This window comes from Podarcis vaucheri (genome assembly GCF_965113315.1).
Source record: "Podarcis vaucheri genome assembly, chromosome: 12".
NCBI classification, from domain to species: domain Eukaryota; kingdom Metazoa; phylum Chordata; class Lepidosauria; order Squamata; family Lacertidae; genus Podarcis; species Podarcis vaucheri.
In genome coordinates this window covers 18,084,094-18,103,765 of record NC_138750.1, presented here as the reverse complement: position 1 = coordinate 18,103,765, position 19,672 = coordinate 18,084,094, and the positions used below count along the sequence as shown (strand labels likewise).

At 40.6% G+C, this 19,672-nt stretch overlaps 1 protein-coding gene across 3 annotated transcripts in view; it reads right to left on the bottom strand.

Annotated features, from left to right (window-relative positions):
* ZNRF2 (zinc and ring finger 2) overlaps positions 1-19,672 on the bottom strand; it is a 52,695-nt gene that overhangs the window by 9,296 nt on the left and 23,727 nt on the right. For 2 of the 3 annotated variants that reach the window (XM_082193142.1, XM_082193141.1), the window contains exon 2: positions 12,670-12,765. In XM_082193142.1, the coding sequence (XP_082049268.1) occupies positions 12,670-12,765 (96 nt within the window). Of the gene's footprint in view, positions 1-382; positions 456-12,669; positions 12,766-19,672 lie in introns of all 3 variants that reach the window. The other variant, XM_082193143.1, reaches the window with a different exon arrangement.

Below are 19,672 nucleotides of genomic sequence, written 5' to 3'. Positions count from 1 at the left end.
TAAATGCTGCTTGTGCGTCAGTGAACTCAATATACTAGGTGCTTCTGTAGACATTTATATCAAGTCTGGAATCAGTAGCTTTCATGCACCCAAAATGCAAAATAAAAAGCTCTTCTTAGTAAACGTCTATACTAATGTAGGTCAAGGCAGCATGAGTAAAGCAGACAGCAAAACAAAAGCCTGTTATCTGCAATATAAATTGGTTTTAATGAAAGCATCCAACAGGATTCCATGCTCTGCTCCATAACAGAAATATTTGCCATTCAGACGAAGCATCCAAAACAATTCATCTGTTTCCGTGGAAATGGGGGCGGAAAGGGGGAGGGAAGGAGAGAGACAGACAAGCACTACAACTTGACTGATGAAAGATCAGGCATGTTACCTGAATACTTTTTTGTTCTTGAACCCTCAATGATAGCAGACCATCACAAAAGCAGCACACAATGTGCACTCCCCTAGAAAAATCAAGAGTGATAATAGATTTTATTTTAGTAATAGTACAGAAGCCGCCGAGAATAAAATGCTATTCCTTGGCCAGTGACAGTTGCCCTAAGTTGCAGAGATATGTCTAATTTCCATAACATGTACCGTATTTTTCGCTCAATAAGACGCACCAGACCACAAGACGCACCTAGTTTTTGGAGGAGGAAAACAAGAAAAAAATATTCTGAATCTCAGAAGCCAGAACAACAAGAGGGATGGCTGCGCAGTGAAAGCAGCAATCCCTCTTGCTGTTCTGTCTTCGGGGATAGCTGTGCATTCGCTCCATAAGACGCATACACATTTCCCCTTACTTTTTTGGAGGGAAAAAGTGAGTCTTATAGAGCAAAAAATACGGTAGATGTTTTTTAAGTGTCTTCTGACATTTTGACACCCCCCCCCAAAAAAAAAACTTCATCTCCTTTGTGCTTATTTTACATGCCAGGGCAAGCAACAATGGACTCAAGTGCTTAAGTCCTCAAAGCAGAACTCTATTGCATGCAAAGAAAAGAGAGAAACTTAATAAAGTGTGTGTAAAATTAGTGAGAAAGCTTGTTGTTGTTTTTAATTATGTACTGCAGTCACTGATACTGGTAAATTAAGCAAACATCTTGTATGTCAAGTCGATTTCATACAAATATAATTTGACAATGATCAAACCAATCTTAAAATCTGATACATTAGTAAATTGTAAAACAATGCAAGTGGCATAGCCTAATGAAAGTTATAACATACGGAAGAATCTAAGAAGAGCCTGCTGCAACAGGCAAATGGCACTTCCAGTCCGGCAGCCAGTTCTCAGAGTGCCAAAGTAATACCTATCGGAAGCCCACAAGCAGAACCCAAGCAAAAGAACACTCTCTCCTCCTGAAATTTCCAACAACTGGGATTCAGCAGCATTCTGTCCCCAACCAAGCTATGGCAAGAAGCTCTGGATGTTTCGATTTTACTCTTAACGAAGGACAAGCTTCAAACCTGTCTGTAGTTTTATTTTTACACATTTAGCAAGACTTCAATATGGCTGTTAACAATGCATTTTCTTCCTGGTAAGTCAAGGGATTGTGATGAGTTAATACGGTCATGCTTGCCTCAACCTCTCTTTGTTGGCATGTGGACCTGTAGAACCGTACCTCCCAAAATAGGGTGTTATTTATTCTTGCCTTTCAATCAAATGACCCAAGTTAGGATCTTATGTTTTCATTTGAGGGGCTCTATAAGCACACATCCAAAGTAGACATTTACAGCAAACACATGGAGAGCAGAGTAGGGTGGACTCCAGGAGGTGACCAATGCTGCATGTAATCATTGTTCTGAGGATGTTTACCCATTCTGAGTGCTTACACAGAGCAAAAAGCATCATGAAGATGGGAATACCAATAGAAAAGACATATGACTGCCCTGAAAGTTTTAGACCTCAAAAAATAAAGCACTAAATCACTTCACAAAAGAAAAATGGTTTGCGTACATGAAGACCAAAATTCAACCCTTAGCATCGCCAATTAAGGGTCCAGGCAGGTCTGAATAATGTCTCTACCTTAGACCTTGGAGGGCCAGCCAGGTTAGACAGTACTGAGCTACATACATCATTGGGCTGATTCAGGGCAAAACAGTTCTAGTACCTTATAGACAAACCAGTGTACTTGCAGAACAAGTTTTTGTAGTTTGAAATAACCCCTCTTCACTGTCACTTGGTAGGCACTGTTAAGTCCTCAGGTATCATATCTGTCTTCACTGTGAGAGTTACACCAAAGTTTGGCTTAGCATGTCATCTGAGCCCAGGCTAGTGGTTTGTCATGAGCTGTAGCCAAGATTTGTTCTTGGTTTACAACTTGCGGCTTGCCTGGAGCAAGACAAATCATGTGCCTGGCTTCAGACAATGCACTAAACCAAATCGTGGCTTGGTTCAGAGAAGCGAGACCGGAGGAAGAGCAAAGCAGCTGCGAACCACAATCTCCTCTCTGGGAGCCTGCACCAAGTCATGGTTGATTTAGCGTTGCACGGAAACCGAGTCAATATACATCTGTGAGGGGAAGCAGCTATGAAGGCAGAAGCTAAGGCAGCACCTATGTCCAGAGTCCTAACCACTAAGATACTGACACCTCCTAGAGAGACTACTTTTGGGGTGTTTACAGGAAACCAAAAGCACTGAAAAATGCACAAGGGAACCATGCTAGTTAGTCCAGTCCCACCCCCAATGACCATGACAGCCATGTCCCTCACAGCCAGGTGTGGGGCTCCTCAATATAAGGGGGAATACTGAGTAATTGCAGTAGTGGAAGATAGTAGCATGTGTGTGTGTGTGTGTGTGTGTGTGTAGTAATCAGGAGGTTTCCAACAAATGAGGATACATGGGGGGCTCCCCTTGGTCTGGACTCTGCTTCATCTGTTGCAGAATATGGTGACTTGTGGGGGCAAACTGCTGCCAGGAATTAAACCTGGTTTGTAGGATTTTCACCGACTGCCACTCTGCTACTGGATCAAATTCAAGGCATTGCCACTGTAAGATCCTTTACAACTCAGGACCAGGTTACTTGAGAGACAACCTCATGCCATATACTAAGTGGGACTTCAGAAGAGCTTCTCCTTCAAGTTCCAAAGATATCAGAAGCCCATTCCACAGTAACTTGGAGCAGGCTACACCAGTTTTGTAGAGCGGTATTCCTGTCACGTTATATGACAAACACACACTGTACTTTCTGGAAGCTATTGAATATATTTTTGTTCAAGGAAGCTTTGCAGCAGGATGGATAGCTCTCTGCCTGCTTAGGATTTGCTTGTGTTGTTTTTATTGTATTTTGTATATCACCTTACGGTATGTGTGCTGAATGTGATTAAATAAAACGAAAGCAGTAGCACCAGAGTGTCCCATTGAATGAACTGGTCCAGGGTCAGATTGACTAATGGAAAGGAAACACTTGGGAAATTCTACTAGGAATTCAATTCACCATCATTGTGAGCCTGGACCAGTTTATCAACAAGTAATTTTCTAGACACTACGGTGGAAAAACATTATGGACATAAGCACCCTCTGTTGGAAACCTACTGACAACTATATATATCTACATGTTTTTGTGTAGAACTGCCTCTGTTCTGACTCACAACTAAAGGATTTACACCAGGTGTTTTAGTCTACAATACCCATCCAGTGAAACAAAAGTTCCACAGAGTTGTAACCAGAAATAAATCTACTACAGGGCAGACCTAGAAGAGGAAAATGAATGCTACTCTTCACCCAAGTAAAACGTAAGGTGCCACAAAAAAGTTGATAATGCATTATGCAATGGTACCTCGAGTTACAAACACCTCAGGTTACAAACGCTTCAGGTTACAAACTCTGCTAACCTGGAAGAGTTCCCTCGAGTTGAGAACTTTGCCCCAGGATGAGAACAGAAACCGTGTGCTGGCGGTGCAGCGGCAAGAGGCCCCATTAGCGAAAGCACGCCTCTAGTTAAGAACAGTTTCAGGTTAAGAACGGACCTCCGGAATGAATTAAGTTCGTAACTAGAGGTACCACTGTAGTTTAAAATTTTCACAATGGAGCCTCCCTTTGAAGTTGTTTTGTTGAAAATGGGGACCAATAGGAATAGATGTAATCCTGCAAGTTCTGAAGTATTTTGATGTAGACTTGCTATGGTAAAAACCTGCATAGCCACATCCATTAGGAGACCACTCCAGTTGAGTTGCATATGTACACAACTGTTCAGGCACCTCTTCCATTGTTATTGCGGATGTTAGGTTCTGTATTCCACCATATCTCTCAGCCTGGCATTTTGTACATAATTCCTCAACAGGATGCAACCAGGGCCCTTAGATAAGCATTTTCAAAGGTAAGATTAACACATTAGCTTAAACCGCTGTAAGTAAGACGACACTGTTATACAAATTATGGAAACACTGGGTGTTTCCAGTGTTCAAAATGTAAATAGTCAACACTGTGTGAAATAAGCTACAATGTTAAACAATGTCACAATTCTCCGTCTTGGTGCAGCAAGCATTGTTCAATCAAAAATCCTTCTCAATAGTTCAGAAACTCCTACTTAGATTTTAACATAGTCAAACCAGCAACACATACACACCACTTCCTGCAATAAAAAATTGATTTAAAAAACAAAAACAGGTATAAATTAACAGTACTATATTTTCATCTGAAATAGAAAAGATCATTCCAGTATGTGTAACTCTGTCACAGAGTCGCAACCCTGGAAAAGACTGAGGCAGGCATAAATTGCAACCCTATCTGGTGTCTAAGCTGTTGCAGAAAATGCTGAAGTCAAGAATTTCCTTTGCTACTGACTCATACCCCATCACATTTCAAACAAAATCCACATTGTGAGAGATCAATTACAGCTTTAGGATTTATTTATTTTTTAAAAAACAGCAAAACACTTTAGTATACCCAAAACTCACATTCAGCTTAGACCCTTTGAAAGCAACAGACTTAAACTTAAACCTATTGCTTTCAATAGGTCTGCTCCAATTATGACTAATGTTGATTAAAGCTGCAATCTGATACACACTTAACTGGGAGTAAGCCCCATTAAGCAGATTTCTGAGCAGACATACATAGGGCTGCAATGTAGGGTATAACAACTGCAAACCTACAAAATACAGTCATAAGGACAGAGAAACCCTGAAAAAGAAAACTGCTTTTATTGATTCAAAGAGCTACATCAACAAAATAATTGTGGTCTCTTGTGAGATGCTTATATGGTCACTCAAATAAAATTACTCCATAAACATAGTGAAAGATAAGGCTCAGGGTTTGCCCTCAGGTACAGTTCCTAGCAGTCATAAGACTGCAGCAGTTGCAGACACAATTTATGACATCCTCGGAATGACCTTTAAAGTTAGAAACTGATTAAGTGTAGGACATTCCAGGTAGTTCTTATCCAGCAGAATCACGAGGTACAGAAAACAATCCTTGTGCATTTCTCATAAGAACATGTACGCATACTGTATTGTAAATCTACACGCGCAAAAGATCCATACCCTTTTTTCTCTGAACTGTTTTTAGTGACTTTTTGCATACCTTTCCTAGCAACTCATTCGTATTTGTGAGATTATCAATTCCAATGGCAGAAGCATTTCAGTTAATGGCAAAAGTAAAACATTTGCTCAAGGGCTTATTATTTGCTTAATGTGTGGGATTCTACCTAGGGTTAGTAAATCAAAAGCTTTACTGGTACCAACCAAAACCACAATGTACTTGTGCAAGCTTGTGGTTTTTCAGTTAATTCTAATAACAACTGTTTTACTATTCCTGCGTGGAATAGTCTTAACAGACCAGACCAGCTACTCTCGCTTTTATTGTGTAGATGTAGAAACATCTCCAAATAAAACATAGTTGAATACCACCCTATAAAGGTGCAATTTTAAAAACTGGTTACATGATTATGGTGAAACCAAATCTAAGAGTTATTATAGAAGACACTGCAAGACAAGAAACTAGGGTTAGCAAACAGTGGAAGAAGCAAGTGTCATTGGAAAGCAGGGCAGCAAGGTCAGGGTGACTCACCCAAATAATGAATATGCAGTATCAACCAATTACATATTTGTAATACAGTACTTTAGTCTGCATGATGGCTGAAGTCTGCCTTAGAGTCTAGAGATTAGATAATGTTATATGAAAACAGAAACAGGAAAATTTCAAAGAATGGATCTTGTGAGGGACAAGAACTACAACAAGACAATCAACTGGAGAATGAGGAGAAAGGAAAACCAAACTAAGCCTTATGGCTCTGATAAGAAACTCAAGAACAGTCAAAGCAGAAAATAATGGGTCAGAGTCTGCAGCTAACTTAAATCAGCTGCATTTACCCATGTGACAGCTTTAAAAGAGATAGAAGTAGCGACATTCAAACCTTTTAAAATTAATCTTGTATTTGGATCCACTTCTTTCTCTCAGCATATTTTAAGAGCATGTGGAATGCACGATTGCATGTGTACATTTTAGACCATCCTAACCTAAGGTTTGCATCTGGCATGAAAACAAAGCACCCCAAAGCTCCCAATTGCAGCAGAACCCAACCATGCTCCATCTTACAAAATATAAATTTATAAAATGAAAAATGCAGAGATTCATTCAGGTTGTTTATAGCATGTGTAATGCCTTTCCAAGAACTCAACTAATTGCAAGACAGCAGATGCAGCACCCGAAGAAAACTCCTAGGCGCCTAGTTGCTCAGATTCCTAGAAGTGTTGTGCTAATGCCAGTAAGTTCAGAATTTTTGTTCTGTCTTCAGAGAGCTTGCCTCTAAATGTATGATATTGGCTCCGATATATGGATGCTGCTGCCTAAGTATTTAAAATAAAAAAATTCCTTCCTGTAGCATCTTAAAGACCAACTGAGTTAGTTCTTGGTATAAGCTTTCGTGTGCATGCACACTTCTTCAGATACACAGTGTGCATGCACACGAAAGCTCATACCAAGAACTAACTTAGTTGGTCTTTAAGGTGCTACAGGAAGGAATTTTTTTATTTTGACTATGGCAGACCAACACGGCTACCTATCTGTAACTAAGTATTTAAAACATTTCTCCAGCACCAATGATCCAGAATTGCAACTGTTATTTTGCTTGATTTGTGTGTGCATGAGCTGCTGCCTATAATAGGCCCTGTTGTTCACAATGCCCATCAAAATAGGTTCCAACTGGGACAACCGATCTCAGTGATCATGGGTAGGAGGAGGAGTTACGCTAAGACCAGACCATGTCATTACTGAGGAGGCAGGTTTAGTCGTTATTTGAGGACTATCCCTGCCTCCGGGTCTGGTCTTGTCCGGATGGATACTGGAATCAGCAAGGGATACCCACATGACCTGAAGGTGCTGCTGTGCAATGCCAGGTCAATGATTCATAAGACCACTGCCATCCATGACTTGATCATGGATGGAGGACTTGACCTGGCATGCGTAACAGAGACTTGGTTGGATGAAGCAGATGGGCTTGTCCTTGCTGCTGCTTGTCTACCAGGTTTCTCTTACGACAGCAAGCCAGGCCTTGGGGGAGGGGGGTTGCAATGATTTTTAGGAAGTCATTAGTTTGCACCAGGCGTTCTGTTGGGAAGACCTAGTTCTCTGAGTGCATGTTCTGGAAGCTGGGCAATTGGGGCAGTACAGGATTCCTTTTGGTGTACTGACCTCCCTGCTGCACCAAGGATTCCCTGCCTGAGCTGCTTCAGGTCATGGTGGATGTTCTCCTGGAGACACCTAGTTTGGTTGTCCTAGGGGATTTTAACATCCATGCCGACACGACCTTACAAGGGGCCGCTTGAGATTTCGTGGAAAGCATGGCCTCCATGCGGCTGTCCCTGAATAAGTCTGGCCCAACTCATAGCCACGGACATGCCTTAGACCTGGTGTTCACCTCTATGGATGTTGGTGATCTGACACTAAGTAAAAGCGAAACTAAAGAAGTGCCATGGTCTGATCATTTCCTGGTGCAACTGGACTTCTCCACAACCCTTCCCCTCTGCAGGGAGGTGGGACCGATTTGGATGGTCTGCCCCCACCAAAGAGTGGTAGGGAATGCTTTATCCCATGTTGATGGCCTTTCAGCTGATTTCCTGGTGGCCCGCTGGAATGTGGAGTTAACCAGGGCTACTGACTGTTTAGCTCCAAAGCGCCCTCTTCGATTGCATGGAGCCCTGACAGCCCCGTGGTTTTCCACGGATCTGAGGGCAATGAAACAATCGTTGAGGTAGCTAGAGTGCCGGTGGCAGATAACTCATTCTGAAGCTGACCAGACACGCGTTAGAGCTCAATGTTGTCAAAGAGAAGAACAACTACCAGACTTTTAGAAGACATCTTAAGGCAGCCCTGTTTAGGGAAGCTTTTAATGTTTAACAGATCACTGTATTTTAATATTTTGTTGGAAGCCGCCCAGAGTGGCTGGGGAAACCCAGCCAGATGGGCAGGGTATAAATAAAATAAAATAATAATGATAATAATAATGATAATAATAATAATAATAATAATTTATTATTCCAAGAGTCAAAGGATAAAGTACAACATGATTCCTGGACTGCCAACATTTGGTGTATGCACGCTGGACCTTCACTTGTAGGGGTACAAAGCACAGTGCTCAGGTTTTTATAACCTCAAATCCTTGCCTGTGAGTGAATTAACATTCCAAATTGAACAAGACAGCAAGCTGCCCTAGAGCTTTCTCTTTTGAGTTTTGTGCTGTTTTCTGTCATGCTGTATAGCATATCATGCTCAAGAACATTTACTACACTAAGGCAAGAGACCACCACGACAGAGCTGCTTGAGATATCACTTAGACAGAGACTGAAACAGCTTTCAATAAGGCACAAAAAGGTAACTATCCACTCCAGAGTTCAGAAGGCAGTTTCTCCTCTGAATAATCCATTTCAAAATCCTAGATAATGGAAATCATCCGGCCAATTCTCTACTTTTTAGGGCACTCATTAGTTAGTAGGATCAAGGTTCTATGTGGAAAACATCATCCAAACTAGCACAATATGATGTGCATTATGCAAACCTTCCCAGGAGCCTATGTAGTCTTCTGGGGGCTCTAACCCTTTGTGGGTCATCACTGCACGGCACAACATTAGCATGTCATCTACTATGGATTTTGGAAAGTGGCTTGTCTGTCTGTTCATTCTCTTGTCAATTCGGACACATCTTTAGATGGCATCACCAACTAAGTACAAGGGTTCCCAAGGTGGGGACAGCAGCTTTTAAAAATACTTGGATGCTGGTCCCCAATATTTTTTGCTTTCCAAAAATTCCTGGGCAGCACTGGGCACTCCCCACTATCAGGAAATAAAATTGAATATAGGCCTGAAGAAGGAAGGAATGCCTCCAACTGAATTACTACTACATGTGTGTCGCACCTTCCTCAGGACTCCATATGGTGCAATTCTACAATGTGGTAGAGAGTGCAGAAAGCAGCCTCCTGCAAATCTCAGCTTTTTCTTTTTTAAAAAATAAAAAGTTTCTAGAACTTTAGAAAATGTTGCAAAGTGTGCCAGCTAAAATCTGAGAATGAAGAAAACTGACTGAGAAGGACTCAGTGTGCTGGGCTGCAGTGTTGTTAGCCCCTCCTTTGATTTGCAACAGTAGAAACAATTATGTAAATCAAGAAAAACTATGCACACTTGCTCAATTTCTATTATTTATGAGGGTCATGGAGCTCAGCATTTCTGAGTACTGACTTTTTTTAAAAAAATTGCAGAGAGTATAACCACCATGTCATTTAAAGAAAATCAGCACAACTATACACCAGTGTCTCGAACAGAGTAGAAATGAAATGCTATTCCTGCCCTCTATTCAAGCTCTTCAGTACCAAATGCATCACTAATAGTTTTAACTCCTCAGCACCAGGCTGTAGTTAAAAGGCCATTACCTCAGAAGCCAGAAATAGCACAAGGTAGGCATATCAGAAGGGTAATATGCAAGTAGAAAACTCTTGAGAACTGCACAAGCTATACAGATTATAGCTACACACGGTATAATAAGCAAGCAACCTTGTTACTGGTATCATTACTTGACATCTGAATAGCCACTTTAAGGGGCAGCGATCAGCTGCCTGTTCATAGAACACAGTGGATCATGAAGCCATTGTTTTTGATGTTGAGTGGAAGCTGGGCTACAGTCTTTCCATATTGCTAAGTAAAGGGCATTTTCAGGGTCATATTTTTTGTGAGGAACAAGGAAAAGAAAGAAGAGAAGCAGTCTGAAACCAAAGTTTCAGCACAATATACCTTGTAGCAAGTGTCATGCTTCAGGCTCTGAGACTGGGGGAATATGGAGGACCAGGTAGAAACTTTCCATGATGTGCAGCTACTCAGTAACCCAGTTGTTCAAATCATCCTCCAGGGTGGTGAAGATACAGGAAGCACCCTCCTACTTTCTCAGATTTCTTATCAGGTATGTTAGTGCAATAATGAGGTGGTTACATGCAACAATTGACCAAGATAGTCTTGGCTTACGAGCCAGCCTGGGTGTGTGGTTGCCCACAAATCTTTCCCCATCCCAGCTCCTCCAGAATGCGCAGAGAGCTTGGGGAAGAGACAGGATTCCTCTCATTTGCAGTGTGGCACAAAAAAAGGAAATAAAAGAGCCTTATGGATTTGTGCCATTTTTTAACCTTCTCCAACCCTCAGTGCTAATGAGATTTGATAGCACTGCTTCTCTGCTTGAAGCATTCGACATTGGAAAGATGTATTATAAATCCACACATGTATTTGTAGATGCCTGGCTATATGCACAAAAAGCTAAGTCGCAATCTTCCTTAGAAAAGGCTGCTTTGTCCATCTTCCTTTGCAATCAACAGCAGCAGAGGTGGATAACTTCTTTGCAGTGTGGCTTTATACTTCACATGGGGCAACAATGAGGCTAAATAGATACGGCTGGTGTTCTGCATGAACTGCTAGCACCAACAGGTTTGATCTGTCTTCTAAGAATATCATACTAAACACTATTGTGGTTGTACAGTAGCTTTACAAACTTCCTTACTGTAATAGCTTTACATTTCTAATCTGTTTTAAAATCCACGTTACACAATGGCTTATTTAATATCTAACCATCTAAAAAGATCACAACAGATCTCAAAGAGTCAAATAGGACAAGGCTCTCTCTAGACTAAATGCCTTCACCAATAGAATAATAATTTTAAAACCCTGTAAAATAGCATGTTTTACATACTGGGCAAGACAGCAAGAGACCCGAAACATTATCTTAGCAAAGTTGTAAAAGGCTGCAAACATCATTGAGTGTAGTGGAAAATATGGAAATTTAATAGTTGTGGGAGAGAATGAATTGCACCGATTGACCAGCATGTTAGAAAACAATCAAATATAAGTAAAAACCTTTATGTACATTACAACAGAAAGTATCCCAAAATTAAACAAACATATAATACTTAACTAAAACACAACATTTTGTGTGGTCTGAGAACTTCAGATGTTATAAAAAGGAACCACTTGTCACATGTTCTAACCCATGTTCTATGCAACAGAAATATTCCTGAATCTATATAGTATACCCCTCAAACCTACACACTTCTCCACATTGTAGTTTTAAGGAAAAGATAGGGATCCAATGTCGGACCACAGAAAGTAAAAAGTACATACAATAGGACTCACTGGATCACCCAAAATGCTAAACCATAGTTTGACATTATATGGATGAGACACACTGAACCCAAGCAAGCATTGGGCTCACATAGCCCCCCTTATTCCTTCCACGCAGCCACAAGAAAGACTTCTGTAGTGCTTACTTTTATTTCCAAATATTCTCAACTTGGCGTTATGTGAACAAGGAATCCTAGTTTAAAGCAATGATTAATTCCTAAACAAACCAAATTCAAACCATGGGTGATGCAAGTTATATTGTTTGGCAACTACTGTTTGTATTAAACCAGGATTCCTGGTTTCCAAATAACATTACGAAGAGATCCTTTTAAATTGAAAGTAAACTCAGTAGAAGTTGTTCTTCTGGCCACACAGGAGAAAGAGGGCAAAAGGAGAGGGGTGTATCTGAACTCAATGTTTTGCTCAGGATTGCTCAGTGCTAAAATATTATTTGTTAATTATATTATTTCTGTACTCTTACGAGAAGTTAAGTAAGTGTGCATCTGGATAAAAGAATCTGGGAACAAAACAGACAGAACCACCAACTCCTGGTTTACCAGCTTAAATCTGCTGTTTGTGACCCACAAATGTATCTGCTCTTCAACGACCTGCTATATTGACACAACTTTTTGTTTTAGCCTTGATGGTCAATTATTGCCAGGATTTCTGATATAACCAATTTTCATTTTCAGTACTCTACTCCAGAGGAAGGAGATATTTTTGTGCCCCATTCAGACAACACCAAAAAGTCAGGAAACTAGAAAAGACTAACTTGCACGACTGAAATACCAAGATTTTATGTCCATACAATAATTGTATCCCAACTATTTTCCCAACTAGAATGATTATGGCTCTTGAAGAATGAAATGAAAACAAAAACATTTAAGAGAGGCATCAAGGGCAGACTAGAAATGAAATGGATGAAATAATTAACAGAATGGGTCAGCAGAAATGTGAGGTTTTTATCAGTGTCAAGTAAGCATTAGTAAATAGTTCTTTGTATTTGCTGGTTTAAATAATTGTATCAACTTAGTTCACAGCTGATCTTAATTCAGTTACGTACTACAAGCAGTGTTTAGCTTACTTTCTTACCATTGTAGGTTATCCTTGGTTTTGTCAAACACATCACAAGATGTAAATCCATTTCATCTGAAGAGACAAACTTGGAACAAACAGGGCACTTGAATCCTAAAGCAAAAAAGAAAAAAGGAGAGAAAAATATTGAGAAGTGTGACAACTTTTGTATAGCTCATCTTTTCATGATATGTAAATCAAAATATTTCTTTGGTTTATGGAAGTGTCATTATACACAGGTATTAAAGGACAACACTGCTTTAGAGGACAGGTGCTTTGCGCTTAACACAAGTTAATGATGCAGGCATACTTTATTCTTTGGAAATTCATTTTGATACAAACTGGGAAAAGAGAGTGTGTGGAAGCAGTTCAGTTCTGGGCTAGACTAAGTTGGCTGTCAGTTCAAAATAAATCGCACTGCACTGACAATGAGAAACACTGAGATTCAACAAGGACATTCTCAGTTCAGAGGAAATGACATAAATATGGACCAGAGAAGAGAACTGTATATGGCACTGATATTTCTTATCTCAATAGGGAGAATTAAATAAAAAATTCACCTTGTGAAATCTGGTAGTGGCCTACGACAAGAGATGGCAACCTAGCCAATATTCACTTCCAATGTGAGAGAGAATGAATCAAGATTCATGTAAAGCTGGACTATATAACTGCAGATTCACATTGCCCAAGGCAGGGACAAAACTAGGCTTTATTTTACATGGGTCAAAAACCCAGTTTGGTACCCCCCCCCATGCACATTTGCATGCGCACACACACACAGGTTGGGAGCATCAATGGCCCTCCTCTGGGGGCTTCACCCGGGGTAAAAAACCCAGCTGGACGCCCCATAGCTACGACTCTGCCCAAGGAACCAGTTCATCACAATGTAGTCTCTGAAAATCCTTGTTGTGACCTTACCCTACATATGTAGGAATCTCTCTATCCCTGTCACATACTAGCAACCCCATAATTAGGACTAGGAAGGATTAAATCAGTTTTGCATGAAACTAGGTCAGAGAGGCTAGACATCTGCATGACCACAATTGCACAGTGAATTGTGGTGTCTGATTTCCAGTACAGCATCTGTTGTATACTTCACTTCTGATAATCTTAGCTTTGTTTAAGAACAATATCAGCAAGTAATAAGCTCTTCTGGCTTTATAAAATGAATGAGACAGACAGCTCCACTTTTACATTAAAAATGCACAAATTAAAACTTGTGAGATGTCCAATAAATGCTAACTATTTTTATGAAGACGTAAATATTTCTATATGCTTAAGACTTTCTGTCCACCAGATTAGGCTGTTTTGAATGTTACACAAAAGTTCAAGAAAAGTCTGACAACCCCAATATTGGAATAGATGAAATTCACCATTGCTCCTCCTCTCCTGTTAAATCAGAAATACTAACTTGGAGATCCACAGAAAACACGTTTGCCATAGAAACAGAAAAGAAGTTAAATATTATGATCCTGCATTATTGATATGGCAATGTTACTGTAACCATGTTACAGTACTAGATATGGCAATGTTACTAGATACCATGGCAAACCCCATTATCAAACAAAATAATGGAATAAACCGTATTTAAAAAACCAACCAACCAACAATTGTGATTTTACACTTACATCTTGTTAGCATTAAAAGGACCAGGGAATATTTTAGATGAGTACAAGCTTCTGCTGGAAGTCAGCATGTTTACATGGTCATGGTAAGCTACAGTTTGAGATAAATCAGGCAATCAAGGCAAAACTTCCGTTTTTAGTCACTGCATGAGGTCAAGGAAACTACAAAGTACAAACCAGGATGAGAGACAGTAAAATACTACTCCAGAATTAATTTTGTTCCAGGCAACATGCTATTGAACTCTAAACCAATCCACTTTTCATGAAGGAAAAAGAAGAAACAACATTTTATTTTACACAAAAAGTGCAAGATGCCGGGGCAACCTGGGGCCCTTTAGATGTTGCCAGACTACAACTCCCATCATCCCTGACCTTTGGTCCTGCTGGCTGGGGCTCATTGGAGTTTGACAACCTCTGAAGGGCCACATGTTTCCCCATCCCTGGCTGAAGGGAACATTCATGGACGTTCTTGCAATAGCTTTTTTATCTACCTGCGTTGTAGTTCAGATATGATGATACAATGATATAAGTTCTGTATTGGGGGGGGGATAGGATGTGTGAAAAATGGCAGAGAATGACCCCTGAGTATCTCCTGAACCCAGCTCCTGCCAGAGAATCTGTTTTGAATTGATGTCTAGTTTTGTTCTAGTTTAGCTTATGAAAATAACTCCCACAATTTTGTCCAATGTAATAAAGAGGGAAGTGTCTTTTTCATTTGAAAAAACCAAGCATAAGAGACATGGAACAGGAAGGTGTACATTGGCAAAGTCTTCTGAATGCCTAATCTGAATACTGGTAGAAAATAAGGCAACATTTCCTTTAAATGAACAGCCCCCTTGCCTAACCAACAAATCCAGAAAGCCTTCTTGTCAAAAGAGGAACATCACTTGACCAGTATACTTATTCTATACTAGTAACAGGAACAGAACCAGAATGAGAACAAAGCAATATACAAACAAAACTCAAAGTGGGAAGTAGTATTTATTACATGCTGGCAACTGTAGGCTTACTGAAAATGTGCTAAACCCAGAGAGGAACTTGCTACTCCCTGGTCCTATCATCATCAACATCATCAGTTAAATTTCTATACAACCCATCATCCAAGGATCACATGGTAGCTTACAATGTAAAACCACAAAAATACACATCATAATAATAAACAAAAACAATAACTTGAGCACACACAGTTTAAAAGGCCATAGATAGTCAAAGGCCTGAGAGAAGAGGAACGTTTTTGCCTGGCACCTCAATATATATAAAGAAGGCGCCACGCGAGCCTCACTGGAGAGAGCATTCCAAAACAGGGAGCCACCACCGAAAAGGCCCATGCTCGTGTTGCCACCATCCGGACCTCTCTCAGAGGAGGCGTACAAAGAAGGGCCTCAGGTGATGATTGCAGGGTCTGAGTCAGTTCATTTGGGGAGAGGCAGTGCATCTTGGCAGCGAAGCCAAAAACAAACCCTGGGCACAGATTGTGGTTAGGGAGAGAGTTCAAGCACAACCCTGGGTTTGGATAACACACTGAGCCAAACCTGCCACACCACACTGAGCTAAAGGGGCCTGGGAGGAGGAAAGTGGGCACATTCTTCCTCCTGGAGCCAGTAGTATGGCTTAGCATTACATGTGAATATGGCCATCCTGTATCTTCAACAAAACAAAAGCCTTCTAGATAAAATTACACAGGTGATTTAGATAATTTAGTTTTCATTTAAAAAGAGAAGGTTTAAACCCTTACAGAGAAAAGAAGAAGAGTATATAGAGCAGTGTATCCTGCTCACTCAAAAACCAGAAGATGGTTGAAGTGAGATCAGGCATGTGCGCGCACACACAAACAGACCCATTAGCTGCTTCAAAAACTCAGCTTCAAATTTCACTCCTTGGTTTTCAAAGGTTCATTTGGTTCAGAACACACCTGATGAGAGCAGAGTGTCACAGCTGGTTTTGAGGAACATATTGCAGCATTTTATTTTTATTCAACAAAATCTGTATACTGCTTAACTGTAAATAAAACCTCCAAGTGGTTTATAAAGGTGGTTCTTCCTATTTACACACTTGCAACACTTGCAAGAATGGCCTGGTTTTCACCAAAACACTAAGCCACTAAACCATACTGTGGCTTAGCTTTACAGTATATGCAAGCCAAGCACAGCAGCTTAACTAAAGTTTGCTTATTGCCTACAAACCATTTTCTGGAGCCACCGTTTGCTGTTTTACAAGCCAAGTTAACACAGCATTCTTCCTTAACCATTGTTAGTTGCCTACCCCAGCCCAAATGTTCACTAAGCCATAATGGCATCTGGCAAAGGCAGCTATAAAGCAAATGGGAGGGAAAAGTCATTGTTTGACCATCTGTGGAACAACTCATGGTTAACTTGTGGTTTGTTACACTATTGCTTGAACAAATCATGATTTTGCATTATGTAAGTGCAGGCCTTCTCAACAGATGGGCTACACCTTGTTTCCAGATCATCCTAATCACCTCCATTTGCTCCCTTCACCCAGAAGCTTATTAAGTGGCAATACAAAAAAGAATGTAATAAGTTTAATGGCGATGATCAGGCATTCAGTAGGTTTATGTTAATATTCTTATTTCATTCTTATTTATTAAATTTATATACCACCCTTCGTCACAAGATCCCAGGGTGGTTCACAGAATAAAATACAAGATGTTGAGTTTAATTGAGAAAGTAAAGTCATTTGTGCAATTTCAAACACAAGTAACTGCAGCCTTCACCACATAACATGCCACCAGTATTCACCAAAGTGCCACAGGGATTAAAAATCCACAATAAATCACTTCCTTCAATCGGATGCTAAGAAGAAAAGCATACAAACACACTATACACATGGAGATGCTTGAGACTTCAGGGATTAATTACTATTTTTATCTCTCTTTGCTTGCCAAGAATTTTCTATCAATAGCCTAGACTGGCTTCTTTTGCACTGCATATGGGGTAAAGAAAGATCAGTTAGGATGCACTGTTACTGGCTTTGCTATCCCACAGGGACAACACCCTGGTTGTGAACACTGCTTGGGAACTCTCAGCACCCTACAAATAGTTTAAAAAGTACTTTGAAAACTGTTACTGAGAATCAAGCAGGGCATCCCCTTTCACTATGAAAAGCTTGACACAAATAGCACAGCCTTCCATTTCTGCCACGGCTTCAGCTACAGTTTGCATAATTTAAGCTGCTCACAATACTGTTTGTACTGTTTCCCTATATATAGACTAAACTGAAGTTAATCAAAAATGGAAGCAAAAGCTTCCAATCTCTTCTCCTAATGGACACCAAGAGGAACTGAAGGAGGAGAGGGGATGGGGGAGCATGCAAGCCCAAAGCTCAGTGCCGCTTGTTCCCTTCACAATAAACCATGGTCTACTATGAAGTCCAAACACAGACTTCAGTGTCCTGATTATTCTTACTTCCAACAATTTCTTCAACTGGGTAACAGCAACTATCTGAGAAAGCACTCAAGGTAACAGACGTGTCCATCGGATACAAAGTTTTCACTGAAGTCAGCGAGGGTCTAATGTCCTCACTAGGCAAAACTTTGTAAAATCTGATTTAATTGAAATACTTACCAGTAGCTAATGGTTCCTGGAGGAACACAGCAGCAATAAAGAAAGAAAGGAAAACCTTATCAATGACAAAAAAGTGAGAATGTAATACATACATATGTGATGGAAATTTCCGTTAGATAAATGCGAAGGACAGGTTCTGATGTAACTTTTTGCTTCAGGCCTAGTGCAGAAATAGTGCTAGCTCCTGCAGACTTGGGTTTGTGAGTTAGAAATCATGCTCAGGAACATGCAATTCCTCCCCTTGTCCAGTTTAACCATAGTTTAATCTTACACCTGCACCAATGCTAAAAATGGTTAATAGCATCCAGACTCGCTTCTTAACAAAAATGTGAAACTACTGTTTAGTGGGTTTGCAAATTCTGGTTTAGAAGGGAATGTGCTGAATTTTGACTATGACTACTCATAAAATATATGAAGGCAGCTTACAACATAAAATACAAAAAATAACAATCAATGAACATATTACAAACATCAATGAAAATTCAACAGATACTGTTGGTTAAAAAGAAAAAAATAATATTATGAAAACCTGTTGAAAAAGGATCTGCCACATTAGGATTGGTTCCTAATGAAGGCCAACTAAACTTCCAGGTCATGGAAAAGCCCCAGAAGATCTCCGTGACTGAGGTGGAGTACAAGAGATCAGGTGGTACTTTATGCCTAAGTTGTTCAGGGCTTTGTGAATTCACAAAGGAGCCTTGGAATTGGTTTGATAGCAAATTGGCAACCAGTGCAGTTCTCTCAGCAGTAGAGTAACATGTTGTCTGTAATTTGCTCCTGTGAGGAGCCTGGATAATGCATTCTGTACTAGTTGCAGTCTATGGACCAGATACAAGGGAAATCCCACAAAAAGTGTGTTACAGAAATCCAGCCTCTCCTGATTCAGATGAAATGGATAAGTAGAGTTGGGTATCATCAGCATACTGCTGATACCTGGCTCCAAAGCTCCTCATGGCTGCTCCCAATGACTTCATACAGATGTTGAATAGCATTGGGGACAAAATAGTGCCCTGCGACACCTCAGAGCGCAAACATCAAGGGGCCGAAGAGCTGTATCCCAATGCTACACTTTGTTCATGATCCTTCAGCTAGCAATGGAACCAACGTAGCACTGTGAGTCCAATATCCACCCCACAGAGTCAGTCCAAAAGGATACCGTTTTCAACCATGGTATCAAAGACAGTTGAGAGATTGAGCAGAAGGAGCAGGATTGCATTCCCACTGCCCTTCTCTCTATAAAGGTCACCCATCAGAGTGACTGAAGCAGATTTGATCCCAAACCCAGGCCTGAACCCAAACTGGCATGGATCCAGACAGGCAGTCTCATGCAGGTATGTCTGCAGTTGTTCTGCCGCAACTCTTTCAAACCCTTCCTCAGGAAGGATGTATTTGAAACTGGGTGATAGTTGTTACAATCCACTGGTTCCAGGGTTGGCCTTTTCAATAGTTGCCAAGCTGGTGCCAAATGTATTGCTCTGCTTTCTTTTGTACATTAGCAAGGCTGGGGGGGGGGCGTCCTGTCTTCTGGGCAGCCCCAGACCTCCATACACAATGTCAAGGCTTGCGGCCCAAAGGGGTCACTTCAGTGCTGCTAATACAGCAAAAATAATGTGAGACACATCAGTTACAAGTTATGAGTCTCTGCAGTCACAACAGCCGCTGTGATTCTCCAGAGTTTTGACTTCCCACCCCAGAGGAGTGAGCCATAGTCTCTCGAGACAGATGCCAACAACAACAACACGAACTTTAACCTTAATTTTAAAGTTGAATCAAAACACAATATTTCATAGCTGATCACATAGGTGAGACAGG